Below are 23,069 nucleotides of genomic sequence, written 5' to 3' on the forward strand. Positions count from 1 at the left end.
CGGTACAGAACAAAACCATAGGATGTGCACCCTTGAAAAGAAAATGGATGAGTGCCTTAGGCGTACCCGTACAAATGGCAAGCTCACGGAGGACCTCATCAAAGAATTGAAGGTAAGCCTAGAATTATGAGATTAGTATATATAATTGGAAATTTACGTGTACAAATTTTTTTCTAATTTAGTTTACTATCAAAACACCCCAGACTAACATGTATTTTTTAAAGAAAAAACACGATGGAATATTTCCAGGAGTGGAGGACATACATCTATCTGACCTCGGGGCACCTTCACACCCAATGGAGGCCTCTGTTGAGAATGCTGAGCAGGCTTCTGACCAGGGGAAACAAAAGGATGTCACGGAGGTCGCTGCTAAGCACGATTGTAAGCAGGGAATAAAAAATGATGACATGGAGCCCCCCATGAAGAACCTTGATGAAGATTTTGACGTACGCATGTTAACTTAATTATGAAACAATCATTGTCGTTTCAGAAATAACATTTGATCTTCCACGTACAGGATGAAGCATTCGAAAGAGCTGCTGCAAAAATCAAACAGGATCTCAGTGGTGTTCATAAGCTTTTGAAAGAGGTGGATGATATCCGGGGAGCTCCTAGTTTTGATAAGCAAATGCATTCCAAAGCCACCACAAGCCTTGAAGATTTCCAGGTGATGCACATTTTACCTATAATTGAGCAAGAATCTGCTAAAGGCTAACACGCAGTTTATTTCGTCTGACAGAATCCGTTCAACAGATGGAGTAAGCAGCACTCTGTGAAGGCTACGGGATTGCGAGATCCTGAAGAGCCCCGTGCCTTCACAGATGATGATAGCCATGATGAATCCTTTCAAAAGCAGCAACAAGTAAGTGTGGTTGAATCGACGCCACCAAATCATGGGGGCGAAAAGAAAAGGGTGGTATTGCAATTATTTAAGAATGACGAGTATGCTTCGTATGACACTGAGAAAAAAAAAAGGAAAAACAAGACTCCATCAGAGTGTACAAATGATTCCGAGGACACGAACAGTAAAAAGAGGAAAATCGTCTCTAGCAACTTAAAAAAAGGTCAGAAGTTCCTAAAACCCTACAAATCGTGAAAAACAAATGGTCTTAGTTGATGACATTGTCGTGCTATCAAAGCATTTGCAATGCCTCACCCATAAAGATGATTCTGAAGATGGCGTATGGTTGGGTGACGAAGTAAGATAGTATTTCACAAATTAGTTTATGAAGTTTCATTTTTGTATAGTATAATACAATTAACTTGATTATTATTGTAGGTGGTTGATGCTGCGATCCAGCTCATGCGTCATGATCAACCAATTGACACAAGGGACGGCCAACTGGTTTACATTGAGAGGGTGGCCGGCGTCGCTAAGCTCGAAAGAGATGGTAGGATAGAGGAGTGCTACGAGGATGCTTTGGCAGGCATTCCTGGAACAACACAAGGCACCACCTACCTGAAACATGATATGGTATTTTAAGCTGACGTAGAACAAATTTTTTATTACTATGCACGTTGATCTAATTATCTGTGCACTCCAGGTTTTCCTACCTACGAATAGTTTAAATACCCACTGGTTCCTTCTGGTCGTAAACCCCAGAAGGAAGGAGATTCGGGTTCTTGATTCACTTTTCCACTGTATGATACCCAGAGAAGTAAATAACGTGGTGAGAATTTCAACATATTTAATTATAAGAAAGGATTTAACATCGTACGTAAGTATTAGTCGTAGGCAACTTCTCATCCCATTGGGCTTGCATGTACGTGGGATGGAAGCACATCTGACAGCAGCGATGCGAGTCAATGGGATTGAAAGCAATGCATGAGAAGACATTAACGTGACGCAATGGCCAGTACGGAATATTAATGTGCCAAAATCCGATGAGACGTCAGTCAACAATATTAGCTTTTATTTTTGTTTTAGATTGTTAATATCTGAAATGCTGATCTAACAACATAAAATATTGCAGTTCTTGTTGTGCACTGTACATGCTGAAGAACATCGAATTATTTACGGGAGTAAAACTGAGGTTGCAATATGACGAAGTACGTAGAGTAACACCTAAAATTCTGTCATTTTCTGAAATATATGGAACGGTACTAACATATCCTCGCATGCAGGCCTACATCGGCAAATTCAGAAGAGAGCTACCTGTTGTGCTTGTCGATTCACCCTACAACAAAATGAAATACAGGACTAGGTTCAAGCAGTACCATGCTAGGCAATCGGATGCAGCTGCGGTTGAAGACGACGAGGATGCAAGCAGTTAGTCCAGCATTGTGGTTCATTCTTACATGTGGAGTGTACAGTTGGCCATAAAGCGATAGAGTAGGGTGTGGTTAGGTTTTAGTCACGAAGAAGGTTTCTTAGCCGTGTTCTTAGTCCATTGCACATGAGTCAAGTTGTAAAACTTCAATAATATTGGTTACTATATTTTGCTTGAAATAAATTTGGTCTCTACGAGATCTCGTAGAAATCTACATTTACTTTTTACTACCATGTGACAGTAATGGTGCCTGGGGCAACCCTAGAAGAATAATGGATTATGATATGTCTATTTTCATACGAGAGAAAAATTTATTAAAGCATGAGCATAGCCTCACAACATAAGTCAAAAATACTGCCTGATTCAACACGCAATCCCAGCTATGTCTCGTAGGCAGGCCGGAAAGCCAAAAAAATAGAGCATAGGATAACAAGAGTAAAAGCACGTACCATAGGGGGCCTCTGCAGGTGCTGCAACGCTGAATTGAAGCGATCACCTTCAGGAGCACAGTGGTGTGGCCATGGTACATCCATCCTGCCTCAGGGAATCACATAGCATGTTCTGTCATAGCCCTGCAAAACAGAGGAAAAATTACTACTTGTACTAACCTTGTCAAGTGTGTGCATGTAACAAATGTTGGACATAACTAAACACGGAAGAATGAAATGCAACATATGGAAGAATCGAATGCTCATTCCTTTCTCTCTGCTTTTTGCGAGGACCATTACTCTCCCTTTAACAAGGCTAAAACATCATAATAAGACTTAACAGCAATCTTGAAAAGGTGGATATCCCATGTGAATCTAATTTTTCATATAAAGCACATGCCATGTCTGTTGATCCCAGTCCAGCAATTGCACAAGAAGAAGCGAGCATCATAAATATTGAGCAACATAAGCTATGAATTGTTTATAGTACATTCCAAAATTAATAGCTTATCATCTCTATTGATCTCCAAATCTCACCTATCAGCCAAATCGAAAGAATACATGTTGAATGCAACGATTGAACGTTCGTAGATCAAGCAGTCGGGGCTGGACGAATGGGGCTGGCCGTCGAGGCCGGCGGCCGGCTTCATCTAGTCCCGCAGAACATGATCCATACCCAACCACCTTGCCATCGGACGAGATGCATGGCCAGATCAAAGCTGTAGCCATGGCTGAGAAATGATATGTAGAGGACGCAAACAACCAATTGGGGTGTGGGAAAGAGGTTGCCTATAACCTTGTGGCTATAGGCACCCGCATGGAGGACTGGGAGGTGGGATGGCGCCGACTCTTCGCCGGCGGCCGCCGCGGGGAGGGCAGTGGGCCTCCTCTCGTGTTCGTTGAAAAGGTGGTGTGAGATCGCGAGGGAATTGGGGTGGAGGAAGGGAGGGGCTGCGACCGCGGCTAGATCCTGCCGGCGACGAGGGAGGGAGGGGCCGCGACGAGCGGCTAGATCCTGCCGGCGAGGATTACAACCGTAGCAACGGCGAGGAATAAACCCTAGCGAACGGGATAAATATCAAACCGAAAATAGCCCTGAAATTCGTACCGAGAATACTCTCGAAATATTTGGGAGGGAAAATCAGATCAGTTCGAAATATTTTTTCTCCCGAAAATGCCCCTCGGGGTCTGATATAATACACGTGACATTAGCGTATTGCATCGGATCTGGACCGTCGAATTCGCTCCGACGGACGGTCCATATCGTCCGGATGCACTGTAAAATGACTCTTCTTCCTGACAGCTCAAGAGAAAAGAATACTGCGCTGCTCTGAACCCGGTGGTTCTTTAATTCTGCAAGTTTCTGAAATTTTTAATCCGACTAGTATAGTAGCTAGCCGCTCAGTGCTGAAGACCTTCTATCTCCGTCGCGATTAAAACTGCAGATACAAAAAGTCATGGGTCTCCCTCTCCACTCCATTTGGCTTAATCTTATGTATAAATTCCCTTTCGAACATGTCCTTTTCTTTGGACAAGGTCTCCTATCAGCTTCTGATTGAGTGGTAGAGTACATGACAGTATTCTGTTCATGAAACGGAGACAGTCAGTGATGGTACGCTTATCCCAAATTAACATTTCCTTCTCAGCGCACATATTGTTTTCTAGGATATCATATCCCTATCCACAAACCCCAATTTCTTCCTGTACCAACGAACTGCACTGCACGCATTTCTTTTGAGTTGCGCCGCATCATGGGGCCTAGTTTTTCTTGGCAGAGTAGACGTAGTAAACGTTGGTCTTGGCGTGGCAGCGTCCCTGTGCGAAGCCCCCCTCGATCCGGAGGTGCATCCCTGCACAAACTTGGCAACGATTTCAATGCTGCTCCGTATATGCCATCGATCCATCTGTACTGCATACAGGACCACAGAGGCACGGCGTACATGTATGTACGGGCGTATCAATTAGTCCAACCGCGCAGATCAATACGAAATGAGATGGTTGGTGGCCTGGTGCAATGGAGGACCACTTGTATTTTTGAAATTTTGTGTGCGTGTCTACATACCACCGAACCGGATGGCAAATTTGTCTACAAAAATGCCCAACGGCAAAGACAGTGTGCATGCAGCGTGAGCGTGACAATTTATCCATGTGCCGGTAGAGCCGTGCATCCATCCTGACAGCGCCTTCTGCACGGGGCCATCGACAATCTGATCCAGAAACGTTATCCAGCAGCGTAGCGTATGCGGATGTGCATTTCGGTTTTCTCAATCTGTCTGGAATTTGTGTGCGTGTTGCTTGGGATCGAGGCCTGACCAGGTTCCAAGACGAGCACACACATATTTCCGGGTCCGATTTGGATTTGGATCTGGGTCTCAGCTTAAAACGGAGTGGTGATCGGAACCGGGAATAACTTCTCGGATCCAGCAATGCGTTCACGAATCAGTTCATGCCCCATGATACCTAGCGATCAATAAACTACCCCCTAGTTGCACACTCTGCGAGATAAACAAAGCGAAACTGGAGTACGTAGTGGTTAAGCAAAACCACTTGCGGCGTGTAGCGACCTAACCTTACGTACATACGTGCTACATGTTCCTTTGCGATTGGATAAGCGGGAATCACCCACTCGGAAATGAAAACGGTAGTTTAGGACCGGTTGTTCGTACAGTATACAATTGGTGTCAATCAAGTAGGAATCAGCAAGCTTGCCCGTTAAAAAAGCAGCAAGAGAGGCTCTAGCTAGCTTCTAGTTTAGCTTGCGTAGGGGACACCGATCCATCGATTGCCTCGAGACTTGAACTATTACATCATCATCACGCGCGCATGTCTACCACCTCCTCTATCTGTCTACACTCCACATTTCCAGCCCTAGCTAGCTAGCTATAGCACTACTACTACTCCATTGCATTAGTAGTGCTACTCATCTATAATCAACAGGTTAATCTTTGCTGGCATGTGATGCGAGTAGTAACAGAGCGAGCTGGCGGTGCAAAGAGTCGAAAACAACCGTTTTGTCTTCAGAATCTCGTGAGCCAGGTCAGGTGGTCCTGCACTGCATGCGATGCTTGGAGGACACAAAAGGTGGCAGAGTCTATTCCCCTTAATTCCCGGGTAATCACGGATCCAGTCTCGGTTCTCCGTAAGCTAATTTGGGTCGATGCGCGCCAGCAACAGCGATTTGGGTTAGCAAGACTTGGTCAATCTGCAGCTGTAACTTTATTAGTACACTATATATCCATGCGTTTTGCTGACTGACCGTAAACAGTTTTCTTATACTAGACTAATATAAGTCTGAATCTATCCATCTAGGCATTTGCGTTTCTGTGTGCCGTACGCAACGCCACCGATAATGTTAATGAAAACCGGATAGTGGATAGACCTGACAGTTTCGCACGGCTCGAGGTGGGGTCGCGGCCGTGCCCTCGTGCGATCATCCGCCGATCTGTATACTCCTAGACGGAGGGAGTAGTATAGGCACTCGTCTAGCACGGCGAGCCTACCAGACGCTACTGTTCCCATGCAGAGAGTACTAGCAACAGCACGAAAATCTTGTCTGCTCCTGCGCCCGCCTGCCTTCTTCGCTGCTGCAACAGCAAGTGGGCTGGCAAGCACGAAGGCCGACAGCCTTGAGGCGGCCCGCACCAGGCCCTTTTAGCAGCCGAGGGGGAGGAGCCATGGCCTGCACCAGACGCGGCGACTATTTATATCTCCGCTCAGTGCGAGATGGAGGAAGCTCTCGCCTTAAGCGTTTACATTAGAAATATGGAAGAAAAGGAGGAGCGCACAGGGATCGATCCCTATCCCCTGCATGATGGGCAACGCTGCTAGCCACTCGGCTCGCGTCGGGTTCGTGCTTAAGTAGAAGGGCACGACCTACTTGATTCAGAACGAGGCGGTTTTCCACTAGATTTTTTGATTTTTTTTGTTCTTTCACTAGGTTTTCTAAACACATTTAACATTTTTAAGCACAAGTTTAACATTTATGAATATATGGTCAATATTTTCTGTACACATTTAACATTTTTCAAATACACGAGCAACTTTATCCACACTTGTTGTGTTTTTAATACATGGTCAAGCTTTTTTTCTATACACATTTAACATTTTGTTACATGCATGATTAACATTTTCCGAGCATTATGTAAAGTATATTTTTGTAATCTATATGTTTATATTTTTGGAAGTGTAAACAAAAGTAAAAAAAAGAACTATAAAATAAAAAAACGTGAAAAACAGACAACAAAACGAGGCTGTGGCCTCCAGCGCACCTGGGCTAGCCCATCTCAAGCTACCTTGACGAGAGGGTTCCCTAGGTCTCGCAATAAACGAGACATAGGGGACCCCGGGACCTCCTATACGACGCATTCTGCGTCATACAGAAGCTCGACGCACAGGGTGGACACGCGACTGGGCCGGCCCACCAACGCGCCCGTTTGTTGTTTCCTATCACGCGATAGCAAAAAGTAGCTGCAAAACAAACGAGAACAACAGGAGTTGACCCGCTCGGGACCTCCTATACGACGCATTCTGCGTCATACAGAAGCTCGACGCACAGGGTGGACGCGCGACTGGGCCGGCCCATCAACGCGCCCGTTCGTTGTTTCCTATCACGCGATAGCAAAAAAAGCTGCAAACAAATGAGAACAACAGGGATCGACCCCGCACACAGCAGAGTCATAATTGCGAGCCTTTAGCCACTACGACAGACAGTGGCTGCAGTACACAAAGGCGCACAAATATATAAGAATACACAAAAAGGTTGAGATTTGGATAACATTCCTTCACAGTTGCAAACAATTTTGACATGCCGCAATGATTTTAGATATTACAAACACTTTTTTGAAATGGTGATTTTCTCTATATTTTCGCCTTTTTTTGGAAATTCCTAAATATTTTTTGAGATAACAAATTAAAAATTTCAACAAAAATTGAAAACAAAAGCATTTTTTAAATTCAGAACAAAAAAATATAACACACAAATATTCTGTTAAAATGCAAATAAAATTTCTATTTGTATGTTTTTTGGAAATGAGGAAAAAACATGGGAATATTTTTTTAAAATGCGAACAATATGTTCAAACCATGATCATTTTTTGAAACATCAACATTGTTCTGAAATTGTGTTTTTTCCTGAAAACGAGAATATTTTTTGCAATTCCTGAACATTTTTTGAAACACGGACATTTTTCTGAATATGTGTACAAATTTCGAAAACAAGAACATGTTTTCAAACACGGATATTCTTTGAAATTGCAAACATATTGTGAAAACGAGAATGTTTTTTGAAATTCTGTTTTTTTTAATTCCTGAACATTTTATTGAAATTGTGAACTAATATAGAAAACATGATTTTTTTAAACACACTTTTTTTGAAATGGTGAACAACTTTTGAAAATGAGAAAATTATTTGAATATCTTGAACAAATTTTTTGAAACGGGAATATTTTTTCTTAATTCCAAAACAAAATTCGAAAACGTGAACATATTTTCAAATTCCTGAACAAATTTTGCAAACACGATTTTTTAAACTTGTGAAAAAAATATTAAACTGAAACATTTTTTTAAACTCATGGAAAATGAAAATATGTTTTTTTTGGAATTTAAGACAATTTTTTCAAACAGGAACATTTTTGTAAAATTGTGAAAATTTTGAAAAAAAATTCCATTGTTTTGAAAAAAAGATCATTTTTTAAATTTTGAACTTTTCTAGAAACAAGAACAAATTAACAAGAACATTTTGGAAATGCCGTAACAATTTTTGGAAAATACTTTTTTTAGATTTATGAACAATTTTTTAAAACACTAGCTTTTTTTAAATTTCGAATTTTTTTTAGAAACAAGAACAAATTTTGAACTTTCTGAACAATTTTCAAAAGAAACAAAAAACCAAAAAAGAAAAAGAAAGCAGTAAAAAAAGGAAAGGAAAGAAGAAAAAGAAACAGTAATACGGAAGAAATGAAACAGAAAATAAAAAAAACAAAAAAACCATAAAACTGGTATAAAAATAAAAAACCGGTTCAGGGAACCTTCTGGAAGGTTCCCAAAACCGGCTGCCTTGCTGTGGGGAGTGGGTCGGCCCAATTCTCGCGCTGGTGGGGGGGGGGGGGGGGATCGCGTATGCGAATGCTCGATATTTTGACGCAGTTAGCGTCAAATAGGATTTTCCGGGGAGCCTTGGACTAGGGGTGCGTTTGCTTAGTGTCCTGGGAGCTTCACGCCTGGCTGGACAACACCTGAAATCTGCCTGACGGGTGTTTGGTTGGCGCCCTGAAGAAGTAAACGTGTGCCTGGCCTACACGTCCCTACGAGTGTGATTAGCCTGGTCTGGTTAATAAAATAAATAAAAAAGAAAATATTTAGCCCAGGCAGCATCGTTAGCCTGTGCCAGGCGTCCCAATTTTTGCGGCTGGCGAGCAGCATAGACTAATGACTAGCCATGAGCGATATGGTCCATACATGTAACTGAAAGCTGAATAAAACTGTTGCTTATTGATGATTTGGTGCGGCATACAAGAGTATATAAGAGGGTACAAACCGACTTGGGGTAGGGGTACAAAACTGACTTAGACTAGAAGTCGTATACCATAATGACTACTCTAACATCCCCCCGCAGTATCAACGGCAGGCTCGACGACGTTGAGACTGAAACAGATATCTTGAAACGGCTTAGTAGGCAGTGCCTTGGTGAAAATGTCAGCAAACTGAGCCGTAGAGGGAACATGAAGCACCCGAACCTGACCAAGAGCAACCTTTTCACGAACAAAATGAATATCAATCTCAATATGCTTTGTGCGTCGGTGTTGAACTGGATTGCTGGTCATGTAGACTGCTGATATGTTGTCACAGTAGACAATAGTGGCCTGCTCAATAGGCCTGTGTAGCTCGGAGAGTAACTGCCGAATCCAGATTGTATCTGCAACGGCATGTGCCACAGCGCGATACTCAGCCTCGGCCGACGAACGTGAGACTGTAACCTGTCTTTTCAAAGACCAAGAAATCAAATTGTTACCAAGAAAAACACAAAAACCGGAAGTGGACCTTCGAGTGTCAGGACAACCAGCCCAGTCTGCATCAGAGTATGCGGTAAGCGAGTTTGGAGAAGAATTATTGAGGTGGAGACCATGATTGAGAGTTCCTTTTAAATACCGAAGAATGCGTTTAACATGATTATAGTGAGGAACCCGGGGATCATGCATATAGAGACATGCTTGTTGAACAGCAAAAGAGATTTCAGGACAAGTAATGGTGAGATATTGAAGAGCACCTGTTAGGCTACGATAGAGAGTAGGATCGGAAAAGGGTTCACCGGTAGCCGAAAGTTTAAAACTAGTATCGACAGGAGTGCGAGATGATTGACAGTCAAGCATACCAGCACGATTAAGAAGATCAAGAATATACTGGCGTTGGGAAAGAAAAAGGCTAGAGGAATCTCGAACAACAGCAATGCCTAAGAAATGATGAAGGAGTCCTAGGTCAGTCATAGAAAATTCAGATATAAGAAGAGAGACAATATGATCTAAGAACTTTTGAGAGGAGGCGGTAAGAATGATATCATCTACATAGAGAAGTAAATAGGCAGTGTCAGAAGTTTGATGATACACAAAAAGAGAGGTGTCGGAGAGAGATGGAGTGAAGCCTATTGTTTGAATGAAGGAGGAGAAGCGTTGAAACCAAGCTCGTGGGGCCTGTTTAAGACCGTAGAGAGATTTCTGAAGAAGACATACATGAGTTGGAAAGGATGGATTTTCAAAACCTAGAGGTTGCTGACAGTAGACAGTTTCTTGAAGGGAACCATGGAGGAAAGCATTTTTAACATCAAGTTGGTGAATGGTGCTAGGTTTAACAACAGGAGAGAAGGTTTCTTCGTAATCAATTCCTTGTTGCTGAGAAAAGCCACAACAAACCCACCTGGCTTTATATCGTGAGAGGCTCCCATCGGAGTGGAACTTTTGGCGAAAAATCCATTTGCCAGAAACAATATTTGTATTGGGAGGACGAGGAACAAGTTGCCAGGTGTTGTTTTGAAGTAAAGCATTATATTCTTCTTGCATGGCAGCGGCCCAATTGGGATCAAGTAGAGCAGTTTTGTAATTCTTTGGAAGAGAAGTGAGAGATACGGAGGTATGAAGGTTTAGGCGGTCTTGGGGTTGATGAAATCCTGATTTGGCCCTAGTACGCATGCGATGATCATTAATCGGGGCTGCTGTAGGAATAGCACGAGGGGGTAAGGTGGGTACTGGTGAGTCCGGCGCAGCGGAAGAGTCGGACGAAGGAGTAGGGCTGGGTGGTGGAGTGGGAGCAGGGCTGGGTGGTGGAGTGGGAGTAGGGGCCGGGGGTGTTGGGGAGGGAGCAGGGGTCGGGGGTGTTGGGGACGTCTCGGGTGGGGTGAGTGTATGGTTGGGATTGGCTATGGTGGGTGTTAATGGTGGTGGTGATAAGTTGTGTTCGGCAGGTAGGGGAGTATATAGTTGGAAAGGACGGGGAGAGGGGGTGTTTGCGGAGCTAGGGGTGTTGGATGGTTTAGTAGTGCGTTGTGAGAAAGGAAAAATGTGCTCAGCAAACGTGACATGACGAGAGACATGAACGTGTCCGGTGTGAAGGTCGAGACAGCGATAGCCTTTGTGCTCGTCAGAGAAGCCGAGAAAAGCACATGGGATAGAGCGTGGTGACAATTTATTTGCAGAAGTGGCGTAGGCATTGGGAAAACAGAGACAGCCGAAAACACGAACCGCGGAGTAGTCGGGGTGGGAAAGAAAGAGGGAATAATAGGGAGTAGTGTTGGGTTTAGTTTTAGAAGGTCGAATATTTAGAAGGAAGGTGGCCATGTGTAGGGCTTCAGCCCAAAACTTGGGAGGCATAGATGATTGAATGAGGAGAGTGCGAACTATATCATTGAGGGTGCGAAGAGAGCGTTCTGCTTTACCATTTTGAGGGGAGGTGTAGGGACATGAGAACCTAAGCAGGATGCCATGTTGTAAGAAGAAAGTACGATTTTTAATGTTATCAAACTCGCGACCATTGTCACATTGGATAAAGCGAATTGGGAGGAAGAAGTGAACAGACACATAGCGTTGAAAATTAAGGAAAAGAGAATGGACCTCGGATTTGTTGCGTAGAGGAAAAGTCCAGACAAAGTGGGTGAAATCATCTAGGATAACAAGGTAGTATTTAAAACCCGAAACACTTGCAATGGGAGAGGTCCATAAATCACAATGTATTAATCCAAAGGGATAAGTGCTACAAGAATTAGAGGAACTAAAGGGAAGACGCACATGTTTGCCTAATTGACAAGACTCGCAAAACACAGAATTATGAGAGTCCCTATTACATGGTATGGTAAATTCACTAAGCATAGAAGCTAAGACGGCGGGGTTGGGATGGCCCAAGCGACGATGCCAGAGATCGACGGAGGCCAGCATGGATGTTGGAGGGGTGGCGGCAGGAACTCCATTAAGAGAATAAAGATCACCGGAGCTATTGAAGCGAGCGATCTCGGCCTTGGTCAGGTAATCCTTCACAGATAAACCAAAAGGGTCAAATTCAGCCGAAACTAGATTGTCGCAAGTAAATTGGCGAACAGAGATAAGATTTTTAATGAGGGCGGGTGCAACTTGAACATCGCGAAGTAAAAGAGGTTTGGTGGAAGAGGGAAGTTGAGCCTGACCAACACAATATATAGGAATAGATGATCCATCTCCAAGGATAATGGAAGGGAAAGGAGATTTAGTGCAAGAACATAACCAATTACTAGATGCAGACATATGACTAGAGGCCCCTGAATCAAAGATCCAATCCGTACATGAGTTTCCTTGTGCAGCAAAGTTATTCATGGCCTGGAGAAAGGCAGCTTGATCCCAGCTCGGCGTCGCAGGTGAGGGTGGCGTCGGAAGCAGTGCCGGCGGATACGATGGTGAAGGCAGTAGGGCCGGCTGGGGAGTGTAGTAGGCATTGGCCGGCTGTGGTGGGGGTGGCGTCGGGAGCAGGGCCGGCTGAGGTGTGTAGTAGGCGCCGCCGTCGGTGCTGTAATGACCATAAGGAGCATACGTCGGGGCGGCGTGATAGGCATTGGCCGGCTGTCGGGGGTTGAGAACCCCGGGAGCACCAGTAGGCGGCCGAAGGCCGGGTTGCCAGGCACCTGAGTATGCCGGCGGAGCACCGAGGATGGACGGAGCGGACCAGGGCATGGGCCATGCTTGAACAAGCCCTGTCCAAGGATCATGAGGAGGCCGCCATGCAACCGCAGATGAAGCACTGGTGGGTGGTGCAGGACTCGGTGCTGGTGATGTCGTAGGCGGAACCGAACGAGTCGACGGCGGCCTGTAGATAGGGTTTTTGCCGCGGTAGTTCGGACTAGGACGCCAGCCTGGGGGCGGTTGAATAGATGACGATGCGGATGGCCCGGCGGCAGGAGCCGGCCTGGAAGGCGGCGCTGGTGTAGACGACAGAGGAGGACGAGCCGCAGCATGAAAGACCTTGGGGCGAGAGTCCTTGCGAGCTTGTGTTTCCGCCGCGAGTTGTAGCAAGGAACGAACTTCAGCGAAGGTAGGAGGGGGCCGTATCATCGGTATGAACGAGGCTTGCTTGTCAAAGTCTTCGCTGAGGCCGACAACGACGATATTGATTAGCTGTGAGTCGCTAACTGTATCGCCGAGTTCGCGGAGCTCATCACCAATGGTCTTAACGCGCTGGCAGAACAGGTTCACCGGGGCGTCTCCTTGCACCATATTGCGAAGCTCGGTGTGGAGAGCGTTTTTCCGAGCGTCGGTGTTGCTTTGGAAGAGCTGACGGAGGGAGTGCCAGATGTTGGCAGCGGTGGCGCCGTCGTGATCGAGCATGTTGAAGATCCCGGTGGTGATGCGGGTGTAGAACCACTGGACGATCGCGAGATCGTCTTTCAACCATTGCGGATCGTCGGGGCGGGGAAGACGGTTGGCGGCGACATGCGGGCGCAGGTTGCAGCGGCCGAGGTGGAGATCGAAGAGATGTCTCCAATGGTAGTAGTTGTGGGCGGCGAGATCAAGAACTATGGGGATGTAGGGGCTGACGTCGGAGATTGTGTCAGCAAGAGATATTGGTGCGGCGAGGATGGGTGCAGGGTAGTTTTGTGGAGCTATGGTGAGGGCCGAGAGAGAAGCGGCCGCGGCGTTGGCAGCCTTGGCGATGAGTGCGGCCCGGCGCTCGAAGTAGCCGGGCGGCGGCGGCGGCGGTGGCGTTGGCGGAGCCATACCCTAAACCCTGGGACCGGTATCTGATACCATGAAAGCTGAATAAAACTGTTGCTTATTGATGATTTGGTGCGGCATACCAGAGTATATAAGAGGGTACAAACCGACTTGGGGTAGGGGTACAAAACTGACTTGGACTAGAAGTCGTATACCATAATGACTACTCTAACCGTAACAATTCTTTAACCACTAAAGGACAAAGTACCATCCCAGGCTGCAACCAAACACGCATGGACCAGCCTTGCCTGGCCAGGCACAGATGTCCATCAATCTCAGGCTTCATCCAGGCACAAGTTTTTCTCAGGCATGATGTCCAGGCCTCTAACCAAACAACTCCTAGATCAGCAGCTTGTGCTCCTGAGCGCGACCGGTAAGGCCCAGGGAACTTGTGAGAAATATGTCTTATAGCGAAACGATTACTGCTCTAGCTTGAAGAAATTTTGCTCTTGCGTACGAATCGGCCTGGCCCATTTTCTTCTCCTCCTTGGCTCGCTCGGATCGATCGATTTGTTGTTACTCGCTCGCTTCTTTGGTCCGTTATTGCTTTTTGTTTTCGTTTGCTTTTCTCTACAGTTTTCTCCGGTTTTCTGCTCTTCTTTCTTTTTTGATCTGTTTTTTTACACCGTTCTTGTCTGTTTTCTTTTCTTCTTCATGATTTTCTTCGAATTTTGCTTTCTTCGTTTTTCACCGATTTTCTTCATTTATTTCTTGATTTTCACTAGGACTTTCCTTTTCATTCTTCTTTTCTTCAGGACTCATTCGGGTTGGAGGATATTCGTAGGAAAAACATAGGAACAAGGATTCTGGAAAAAAATTTCCTATATATGCATTCGGTTTGTAGGAAATGTGTACAGGAATTTCGTAGAAATACTACTCATTTCCTGCGTTTTTTTAGGAAACTACACATCCCCTCAAAGCTCATTTTGCGCGTAGGAACGAGGCAAGTCAATTCCTTAGGATGGCAAGTGTCATCCTAACAAATTCCTATATTACTCAGAATTCCTACGTTTTGATTTCCTCCAAACCGAATGAGCCCTCAGTGTTTTTGTTTCCTTATCGTTTCCCTTCGGTTTTTCCTGTTTCTTAGTTTCCTTTTCATTTTTGCATCGGTTTTCTCTAGTTTTTCTCGTTTTCATGGTTATCCTTTGTTTCCACATTTTTCATGATTTTCTTTGCGTTTCCGTTTTTCTTCATTTCTGAGGTGTTTCTTTTGTTTCTTTCTTCAGTGTCTTTGATTTTCACCACTTTTCTTTGGTTTGTGTGTATCTTTCTCATTTTTTCTTTGTTTTCACCCTTTTTATATACACATTTTTTGTATATATCTAATATATTTTTCTAATACAAGTCATTTTTCAAATACATTTTATGAATAGATGGTCAACATTTTTATACACATTTAACATTTTCAAATGCTTGATTAACATTTTTCAAATACAAGATTGATATTTTTTAATACATGGTCAACAACTTTTCTCTACACATTTAACATTTTTCAAATGCTTGATTAACATTTTTTCTCAAAAAATAATTCACAAAAAATTAAGACATGCTACCGAGTTGTAGTTAGATCAAAGAAGGAAGATGGCAAGTTGAGTAATCCTACCATAGCGCTAACCATGTGATCATGAATTCGCTATATTGCTTGCGTGTTATATATTTGTTGTATCTACTAACACAAATGCCAACTTTTTTGTGCATGTGGAGGCCAATCAATTGTCGTCGAACAGTTGGCTACTCAAGCACACAATGCCTTTTTAGTCTTTGATGAACTTTGGACGGATTTAAGCCAACGGTAATGTGCTTGAAATCTAACAATACCAGGTCTTGATGCTAAATGTGGTTCAGACAAGGATTTCCACTACCAACGGATCGAGACGGTGAATGGTTTTTCAAAATAAACCAACATGCCCCCATGTTTTAGATACATGATTGAAAGTAGACCTCTTAAAGAAACTAAAGTTAGACGCGTTGCCAGGTTCGAAATGGATAAAATGAAAGCATAAGATGAATTGAGTACCCTTATCTTAGCGCTGACCCTACAATCATTATATTGTTTTAGTTTTTCATATATGATTCCAAATGGCGACATTTTAGCTCATCCGAGTCTTGATGTTGTCAAAGAGATGGCTTAAATATTGAATTCCCATACGATACTCAATGTACTTCATGTAGATTCCTATGCGGTTCACATAGCGCTAATGTGGTCCAATCAAGACTTACCCCAAAATTGTGATAGTTTTAAAACTTATCCGACATGCGACCTTATTTTTTAACGAATATACGGTTGGAAATATAATCAGTCGTAAATATCTCAAGCCAAACGTGCTACCGAGTTTGCAAGTCGATCGAGTTGACACCGCGTGAATTGAGTACTGTTATGCTATAGGGTACAGCCTATGATCATTTCAATGTTTTGCTGGTTTTATATAGTTCTTATGCCTGGTTTGGAAAGTGACGACACTCTTGCTCATGTGTCGACACAATTCATGCCGTTGAGGAGATGCCTTCTCATGAGCAAATAAATTGCAATTGTCTTCTTCTTTGTACCACTACCTTGTGTTTGATATTGGTGCCTGGCAGGCCAACTCTGCATATATGGCACGGCGAGGACTTGGAGCTGATAGGTGTGAACCTGTGATAACCGTGATGAGAATGTGAAAACACAGTGTATTATGTCATGCCATGGCTCACGGTGTCGACACCCAACATCTCAACAATATTACTTTTTTGCTTGAACGATCCGAGATGAGATCTCGGGAAGGTGTGTCTGATGCCATATATTATAGTATATTACGTGTCACCGGAGACAGCGAGTTATTGGTTGCGGCGAGAGGGGCTTTGACCTGCTTCATGCATGTGTCAGGTAGAGAGAGAGAGAGAGAGAGAGAGAGAGAGAGAGAGAGAGAGAGAGAGAGAGAGCTAGCTAAGTTCATCCACTACTTGAGTTTGAAAGATGCTCAAAGTCGAAGTGCAACTATCATTAACCCTTAAAAGCATATACTATGCCCCAGTAAGCATCACCTTTCTACCGGAGAAAAATGCAGAGTGGAGGGAGAGACGGACAGGTTCTAGCTGCATGCATGGTTTGCTATTGCAGGGATCTTGGAGACAGAAATGGTGCGAGACCAACCTGAGAAAGTGCATTGATGATACTAGTTGAAGGATAAAGTGGTGATTGCATGTCGAAGAAAAAGTGGTACGCTGATGAATGTAACTTTATGCACCACATTCCACATGACATATATAGCTAGATGAATAGATTGGCAGTCGGCAGTTCGACGCTGTGAATGGCAAATGTATCTTTATTTCGTTTGAACTTTGTACTTTTGCAGTTATCGTTTTGCCCATGTTGACCAGTTCTTACGAAGCTCCTCCTCTTTACGCGATCTACTATATGATATATGTTGACATTATCTCTCAATTCATTTTCCAGTTCATACCCTGATCAAATCCGGAGCTATATATGCGTGCCTACGCCGTCTCCGGTAGATCACCATTCTTTCGATCCCTCGGACTAAAACCATGGCTGCCAATCTCAAGCTCGCCGCCTTGTGCCTGCTCCTCTTCGTCTCGTCCCTCCCTTTGCTCGCCCGCGCCGAGTGCGAGTGCGAGACCGGCGAGGAGGAGCACGACAAGGCGGGCGCGCTAAAGCTCAAGATCATCGCCATCTTCTGTATCCTCGTGGCCAGCGCCGCGGGTTGCGCCATTCCCTCGCTCGGCCGAAAGTTCCCGGCGCTGAGCCCGGACAAGGACCTGTTCTTCGTCATCAAGGCCTTCGCGGCGGGGGTTATTCTCGCCACGGCCTTCGTGCACATCCTCCCCGAGGCCTTCGAGCGGCTCGGCTCGCCGTGCCTCGTCGACGGGCCATGGCAGAAGTTCCCGTTCGCCGGATTCGTCGCCATGCTCGCGGCCATTGCCACCCTCATCGTCGACACCATTGCCACGGGATACTTCCAGCGCGCGCACGCCAAGAATACATCCGCGGCCGTCGGGTACGTGGAGGCCTCCGACTCCGAGCAGGCGCACGGTGGGCACTCCCACGGCGTGTCCGCCGTCATCGCGTCGTCATTCTCCGACGACGGCGCGCAGCTCATCCGTCACCGCGTCATCTCGCAGGTGCTGATTGATCGATGCGTCCATACTAGTTGTAACTAAATTGTGCATGCATCAAGGCTGTGTGCATGCATACTCGACTGAAGATTTAGGCTCCTATCACTAGTCAAATCACTGTGGCCGTGGACGCTAATTAATTGGTCGCTTCCAATGCTTTATCTGAATTTAGGTGCTGGAGCTGGGGATCATAGTGCACTCGGTGATCATCGGCATGTCTTTGGGTGCATCTGAGAATGCCAGCACGATCAAACCACTCGTGGTGGCGCTAACTTTTCATCAATTCTTCGAAGGGATAGGGCTGGGAGGATGCATCGTTCAGGTATGCAAATGTTTTTTTTCAACCGGGAATTACCCCCTTTCCATTAATTGCATAACGGAAATACATCAATTCACACCAGAGAATGGTATGCATATATTCCTCAATGTGAGTCGTTCCGCTCGTATACGAGTATGCGTGCACAATCGACAAAGGTGGATTTCCTAATATTCTGACATGGAGAGTGGATTTTCCACTCTCGGGTATATATACTACACCCCAGTTTACAAAAGACCGAAAAAATAATATCAAACGTGAAAAAAAAATCTGAAATTTAGCGACAAAACAATATCAAACATGATAAAAACTTATATAAACTAATTTGAACCCTAAGCTTCTGAACTTTCTAAAATTGTTTCACCTGAACCCTAGCTTGGTCTGGAATTTGAAGGTTTTATGGAATGTGACAAAATTCATACGTGTATGAGACGTGAGTTTGTAATATATATGACAATTTGTGTCATGTCATGTGCAAAAATAACGAGAGAAAAAAAATGATTCCTTCTGCCGTATTACTATTGATTAAGCTTTGCAGGTTGCTAATTAGTAGCATCCCCGTGTCCAGGATCTTTTTCTTTTTCGTTAAATTCAAAGGTGCAAAACCACACTAAGTAATGTGGTAAAGTTTATTTTTTGCGGGTAGTAACATGGTAAAGATTAGGAGGGTCTTTTAGTCTTCAAAGGTTCTACAGAACTGAATAATAATACATAGGTGTGTGAAGAGGGTTATACAGTTTTTCGCAAAAAAACGAGGGTTATATAGTATATAATATGTGGCAGCTGAAAAATAGTCAATCAATATGATTATGTTATTTCATAGAAAAAATTACAAAGTATAATGAATATATCTTGTCATTTTTCACAATGCATGTATATCATTTTTTGCAAGTTAATTTTGTGGCCTATCATTTCATAGCATCGCCTGCAAAAAAAAAGCATCGCCTGCAAACCATGATCTTAAAAATCGGTCCAGGGTTCGTTTTAAAAGGTTTAGGGTTTCATATAAATGGTTTCATAGTTTGGGGTTCTAGTTAGGAAAAGTACGATAGTTCAGGGTTCAAAACTAAAAATGTTAGCTATGTTTCACTGTTTCTAGATCAAACGAAAAGTTGTTTCTATTTTCCTATTTTTCTTCCAATAATCATTGCTCAAAAAATTTACACCAAAATGGAATTCAAGTTGCTTTAGGATTGTGTTGGATTATGAAAATTTAATTGATCCATTTGTACATATTTTCTTGTAGTAAAATCAAAAAAGTTGAAATTTAAAATCACATCCTAGATTATAGAAAGAAAAGAGATATTCAATATAATGTACCTTCTTGGTGGCTACTCTAGAAGCTTACCTTAATCACTTGTATGTTTTTGCATTCCACCGGCTTTACAAACCGCAAGAAGTTCAAGTGATTTGACGCCACATGTTTAACAGCCACCACTATTTTTTTTTCAAAAAGGGGAATACAATGGCCTCTCTGCATCGCAGGATGCATTCATCCATTTTATTAAGCGTGAATCAAGTTCAAGTCATCAAGTACCAGACAATAATACAAATAAAAAGAAACGCAACCATAATTGAGTATCCCCAAAATTACATAGCTCATCCACATAATCTACGAGTGGCTTGCTAGCCAAACTGGTTGAATAACGCTACACAACCGTTTCCAGACGGCTGCACCCAGAGGTCACTGTTGTTTTACTCTTTACTTAAATTGAGAGTCAATAAACTATAATATGGCTTACCAAACATGATACTAATTAACTTCTTGGCCCATAAAATGATGGTAGAAAATGGAGGCTACGTGATTAATGAAATAGCCTTGCTCTATCGTACAGGCTAGGTTTCGCCTCAAGTCTGTCTTGATGATGGCGCTCTTCTTCTCACTCACGCTGCCAGTTGGTGTCGTGATCGGCATCGGGATATCCTCTGCTTACGACGAGAATAGCCCTAGGGCCCTAATTGTGGAAGGGCTCCTCAGCGCTGCCGCCGCCGGAATTCTGAACTACATGGCGCTCGTCGACCTTCTAGCGGAAGATTTCATGAATCCTAGGGTGCAGAACAACGGAAGGTTGCAGGTCATCATTAACATCTCCTTGCTGGTTGGGACGGGTCTCATGTCCATGCTTGCTGTATGGGCATGAGAAATCCTCCTCGGCTAAAAATAACAAATTCGTTTTGAACTTTTTTATGAGGCGAGGATTTCTCTTTTTGTTTCTTTTTGAGAGGTTTTCTGATCTGTTTCTTGATTGCTTGTAAAAGGTGTGCATATATACATCAAACTCCACACTGAAATATACATGTACATTTGTTCGGTATTACAAGTTTACAACCATCAACAGTAGCACAAAGGCATTCATGCATGAGTGTTCATACTGACGTGAGTGTGGTGCATGACAATTATGTTTCTTCTTTATACCCAGAAAGAACATTTGAATAGCGTTAAGCTGCTAAGCTTTACAACTACCAAAACACTCACTCGCCCAAAAGGAAAAACATCAAAACACAAAACCATTTCATGCATGTGCGCTTTGTACTCCAGAAGTAAAATGAATAGTGTTACACTGTCAAGCTCTACCACTTTAGCATATCGAAATTATGCGTTGTTTGTATTACCAAACAATGTATGCACCGTGTGGCAAGCGTGGTTAGCCATCTCAATCCAATACCAACAGTAGTGTATGTACAACACAAAGTTCCTTTGTAGCTCAGGCTACATGGAACCTCTTATCCTCAACCCTCCAGCCTTGCTTTGAGATCCGTACTCTCCAACTAACTTACAACTAGAAGATTTCTCTTTTTTGTTTCTCTAAAATGAAACAACATATGAACTTCAAACTTTGCAGATCGAACAAACATTAGAACATAAATGTGTGAAAAAACTTTCAGATTTTTTGGTCTGATATAAATATAGAAAATGAGATATTTTTTTTGACTAAAAATATTATTTTAAGTATTTAAAATGCATGAAAAAATCTGAAAGTTTTTTCCAGATTGTAGTCAGAATGTATTGTTGTTCTGCAAAATTTGAAGTTTATATGTTGTGTCGTTTGAGAGACACAAAAAAAGACAAATGCGTTTGCACGGATCGCGATGCAGAAATGGATGGCAAAGATAAGGGGTACCGTGTAGCCTGAGCTACAGAAAACCACACTCGTATGTACAATTATTATCCCGGTAACATCAATTAAATGCGAGACTCCCCGCGTCGAGGAAACAGCCCCGCGCCGCCCTGCCTAGGGCGACTCGGGCGCTCCCATAAACCTAGCGCCACCAACCCCATTTCCCGCCCCTCCCGCCGTGCCGCCGCCGGAGGAGGCCGAGGCGAAGCCCGCGCAGCTGACAGTGGTGGCTGGGCCTCTTCTCGTGGCGGCGCCCAGGCTGCAGGGCAGAAACTCCATGGCTGCACGTCGGCGTGCGCTGAGTGGCGATGGGCGAACGATTGGCGGCCGATCTCAGCGTCGGGTGGAAGGGCACGAGAGGCGGCACAGTGGCGTGCTTGTGGTGAACGGCGGCCGTGTTCGCTCAGCGGCGACTGATCTAGATCGGGCATCTTCACTCCTCCCTGCTCGGTGTGTTCCTTTGTACGGATCTAGGTCGCAAAAACCTACCGGTTCTCGATGCGGATGGAGCTGGAGGTGGGGATTCAGATCGGGTGAAATCCCTAGCCAGCATGGATCGGCTACAACGGCGGTGATGCCCGAGGGCGTTGTTTTTTCTCCATGGAACGTTCACCAGATCTGCTTCCACCTCCATCATGCCATTTGCCTCCCGGGTGAAAGCCCTAACTACGATGGGCACCTTGGGCTCTATTCCCTTCTTGAAGGCGCCGCCTTGGAAGATAGTTGGCCAGTGGACACTGTTGGGTTGGTGTTGGTGGCGCTCTGGATCAGGAGGTGGTGCGGTGTGGATCTATCGCATTAGCGGCAACGGGTCTCGGCGATGCACGTGTGTTGATGGACGCGCACATGGTAGTGGCGTTGTCTGGCGTCGTGGTGGCATCGACGGCAATTGGGCCTGGCAAGCTCAATGTGTGAACGCTCCTGAAGTTGGGACAACGGAAGATGGCGGCGCATATTCTTGAGTGTGCGCATGTGGTGTGCACTAAGGATCCGCTAGACCGGTTGGTCATCTCGAGTCGTCGTGGGGCGGCTTGGTGATGCCACCGGATTACATGGTGTGTGTTGAGGTTTGGTCAGGGCACATCATCGATAGTAGGCGTAGCGACATAGATTGCCAGGAAGGTGGCTTTGGGTTCATACATATATATTTGTTTTTGTCAGTCTTTATTAAATAATATAATAAAGATGGTTGTGTGCATCGCTCGATGTAGAGGTGGGGTTATTCTCCTTTTTCAAAAAGAATCTGTTAGATGAAGAATGATATCATTTTAACAGAATAATTGCGCCACTAAATCGTCATGTTAATTGTAAGATGTGACAAATTGGCACATCATATCATTTAGAAGGAAAGTGTATCATAGGCAAGCCAAAAATAGTAATCAGTCTCGATTCTCCACCCGTTACCAACAATTTTAGGATTGCAACCTTTCCAAGGTTTTTTTTGAGAGAACGTCGGCCTTTATTGATCAAGCAACAAAGTTACAAAGGGTCTCCCGGATACAATCCGGAGCATATGAAAAATAGAAAGGCTAGAAGAGCCCAAACTTGATCTAGCTAATACATGATCTAAAACATTACAATGCCGACGAACATGATGAAAG

The 23,069-nt window shown here is 44.3% G+C and overlaps 1 protein-coding gene across 1 annotated transcript; it reads left to right on the plus strand.

The window, feature by feature from the left end:
• Positions 1 to 17,371: 17,371 nt before the first annotated feature.
• LOC109767513 (zinc transporter 9-like) lies at positions 17,372 to 22,430 on the plus strand. The gene is made up of 5 exons (XM_020326273.4): positions 17,372 to 18,039; positions 18,206 to 18,355; positions 20,185 to 20,424; positions 21,943 to 22,001; positions 22,085 to 22,430. The coding sequence occupies exons 1-5, from the start codon at positions 17,446 to 17,448 to the stop codon at positions 22,428 to 22,430; spliced, it is 1,389 nt and encodes a 462-aa protein (XP_020181862.2). The 5' UTR covers positions 17,372 to 17,445.
• The last annotated feature ends 639 nt before the right edge of the window (positions 22,431 to 23,069 follow it).

The sequence above is a fragment of the Aegilops tauschii genome, chromosome 4 (assembly GCF_002575655.3).
Source record: "Aegilops tauschii subsp. strangulata cultivar AL8/78 chromosome 4, Aet v6.0, whole genome shotgun sequence".
NCBI classification, from domain to species: domain Eukaryota; kingdom Viridiplantae; phylum Streptophyta; class Magnoliopsida; order Poales; family Poaceae; genus Aegilops; species Aegilops tauschii.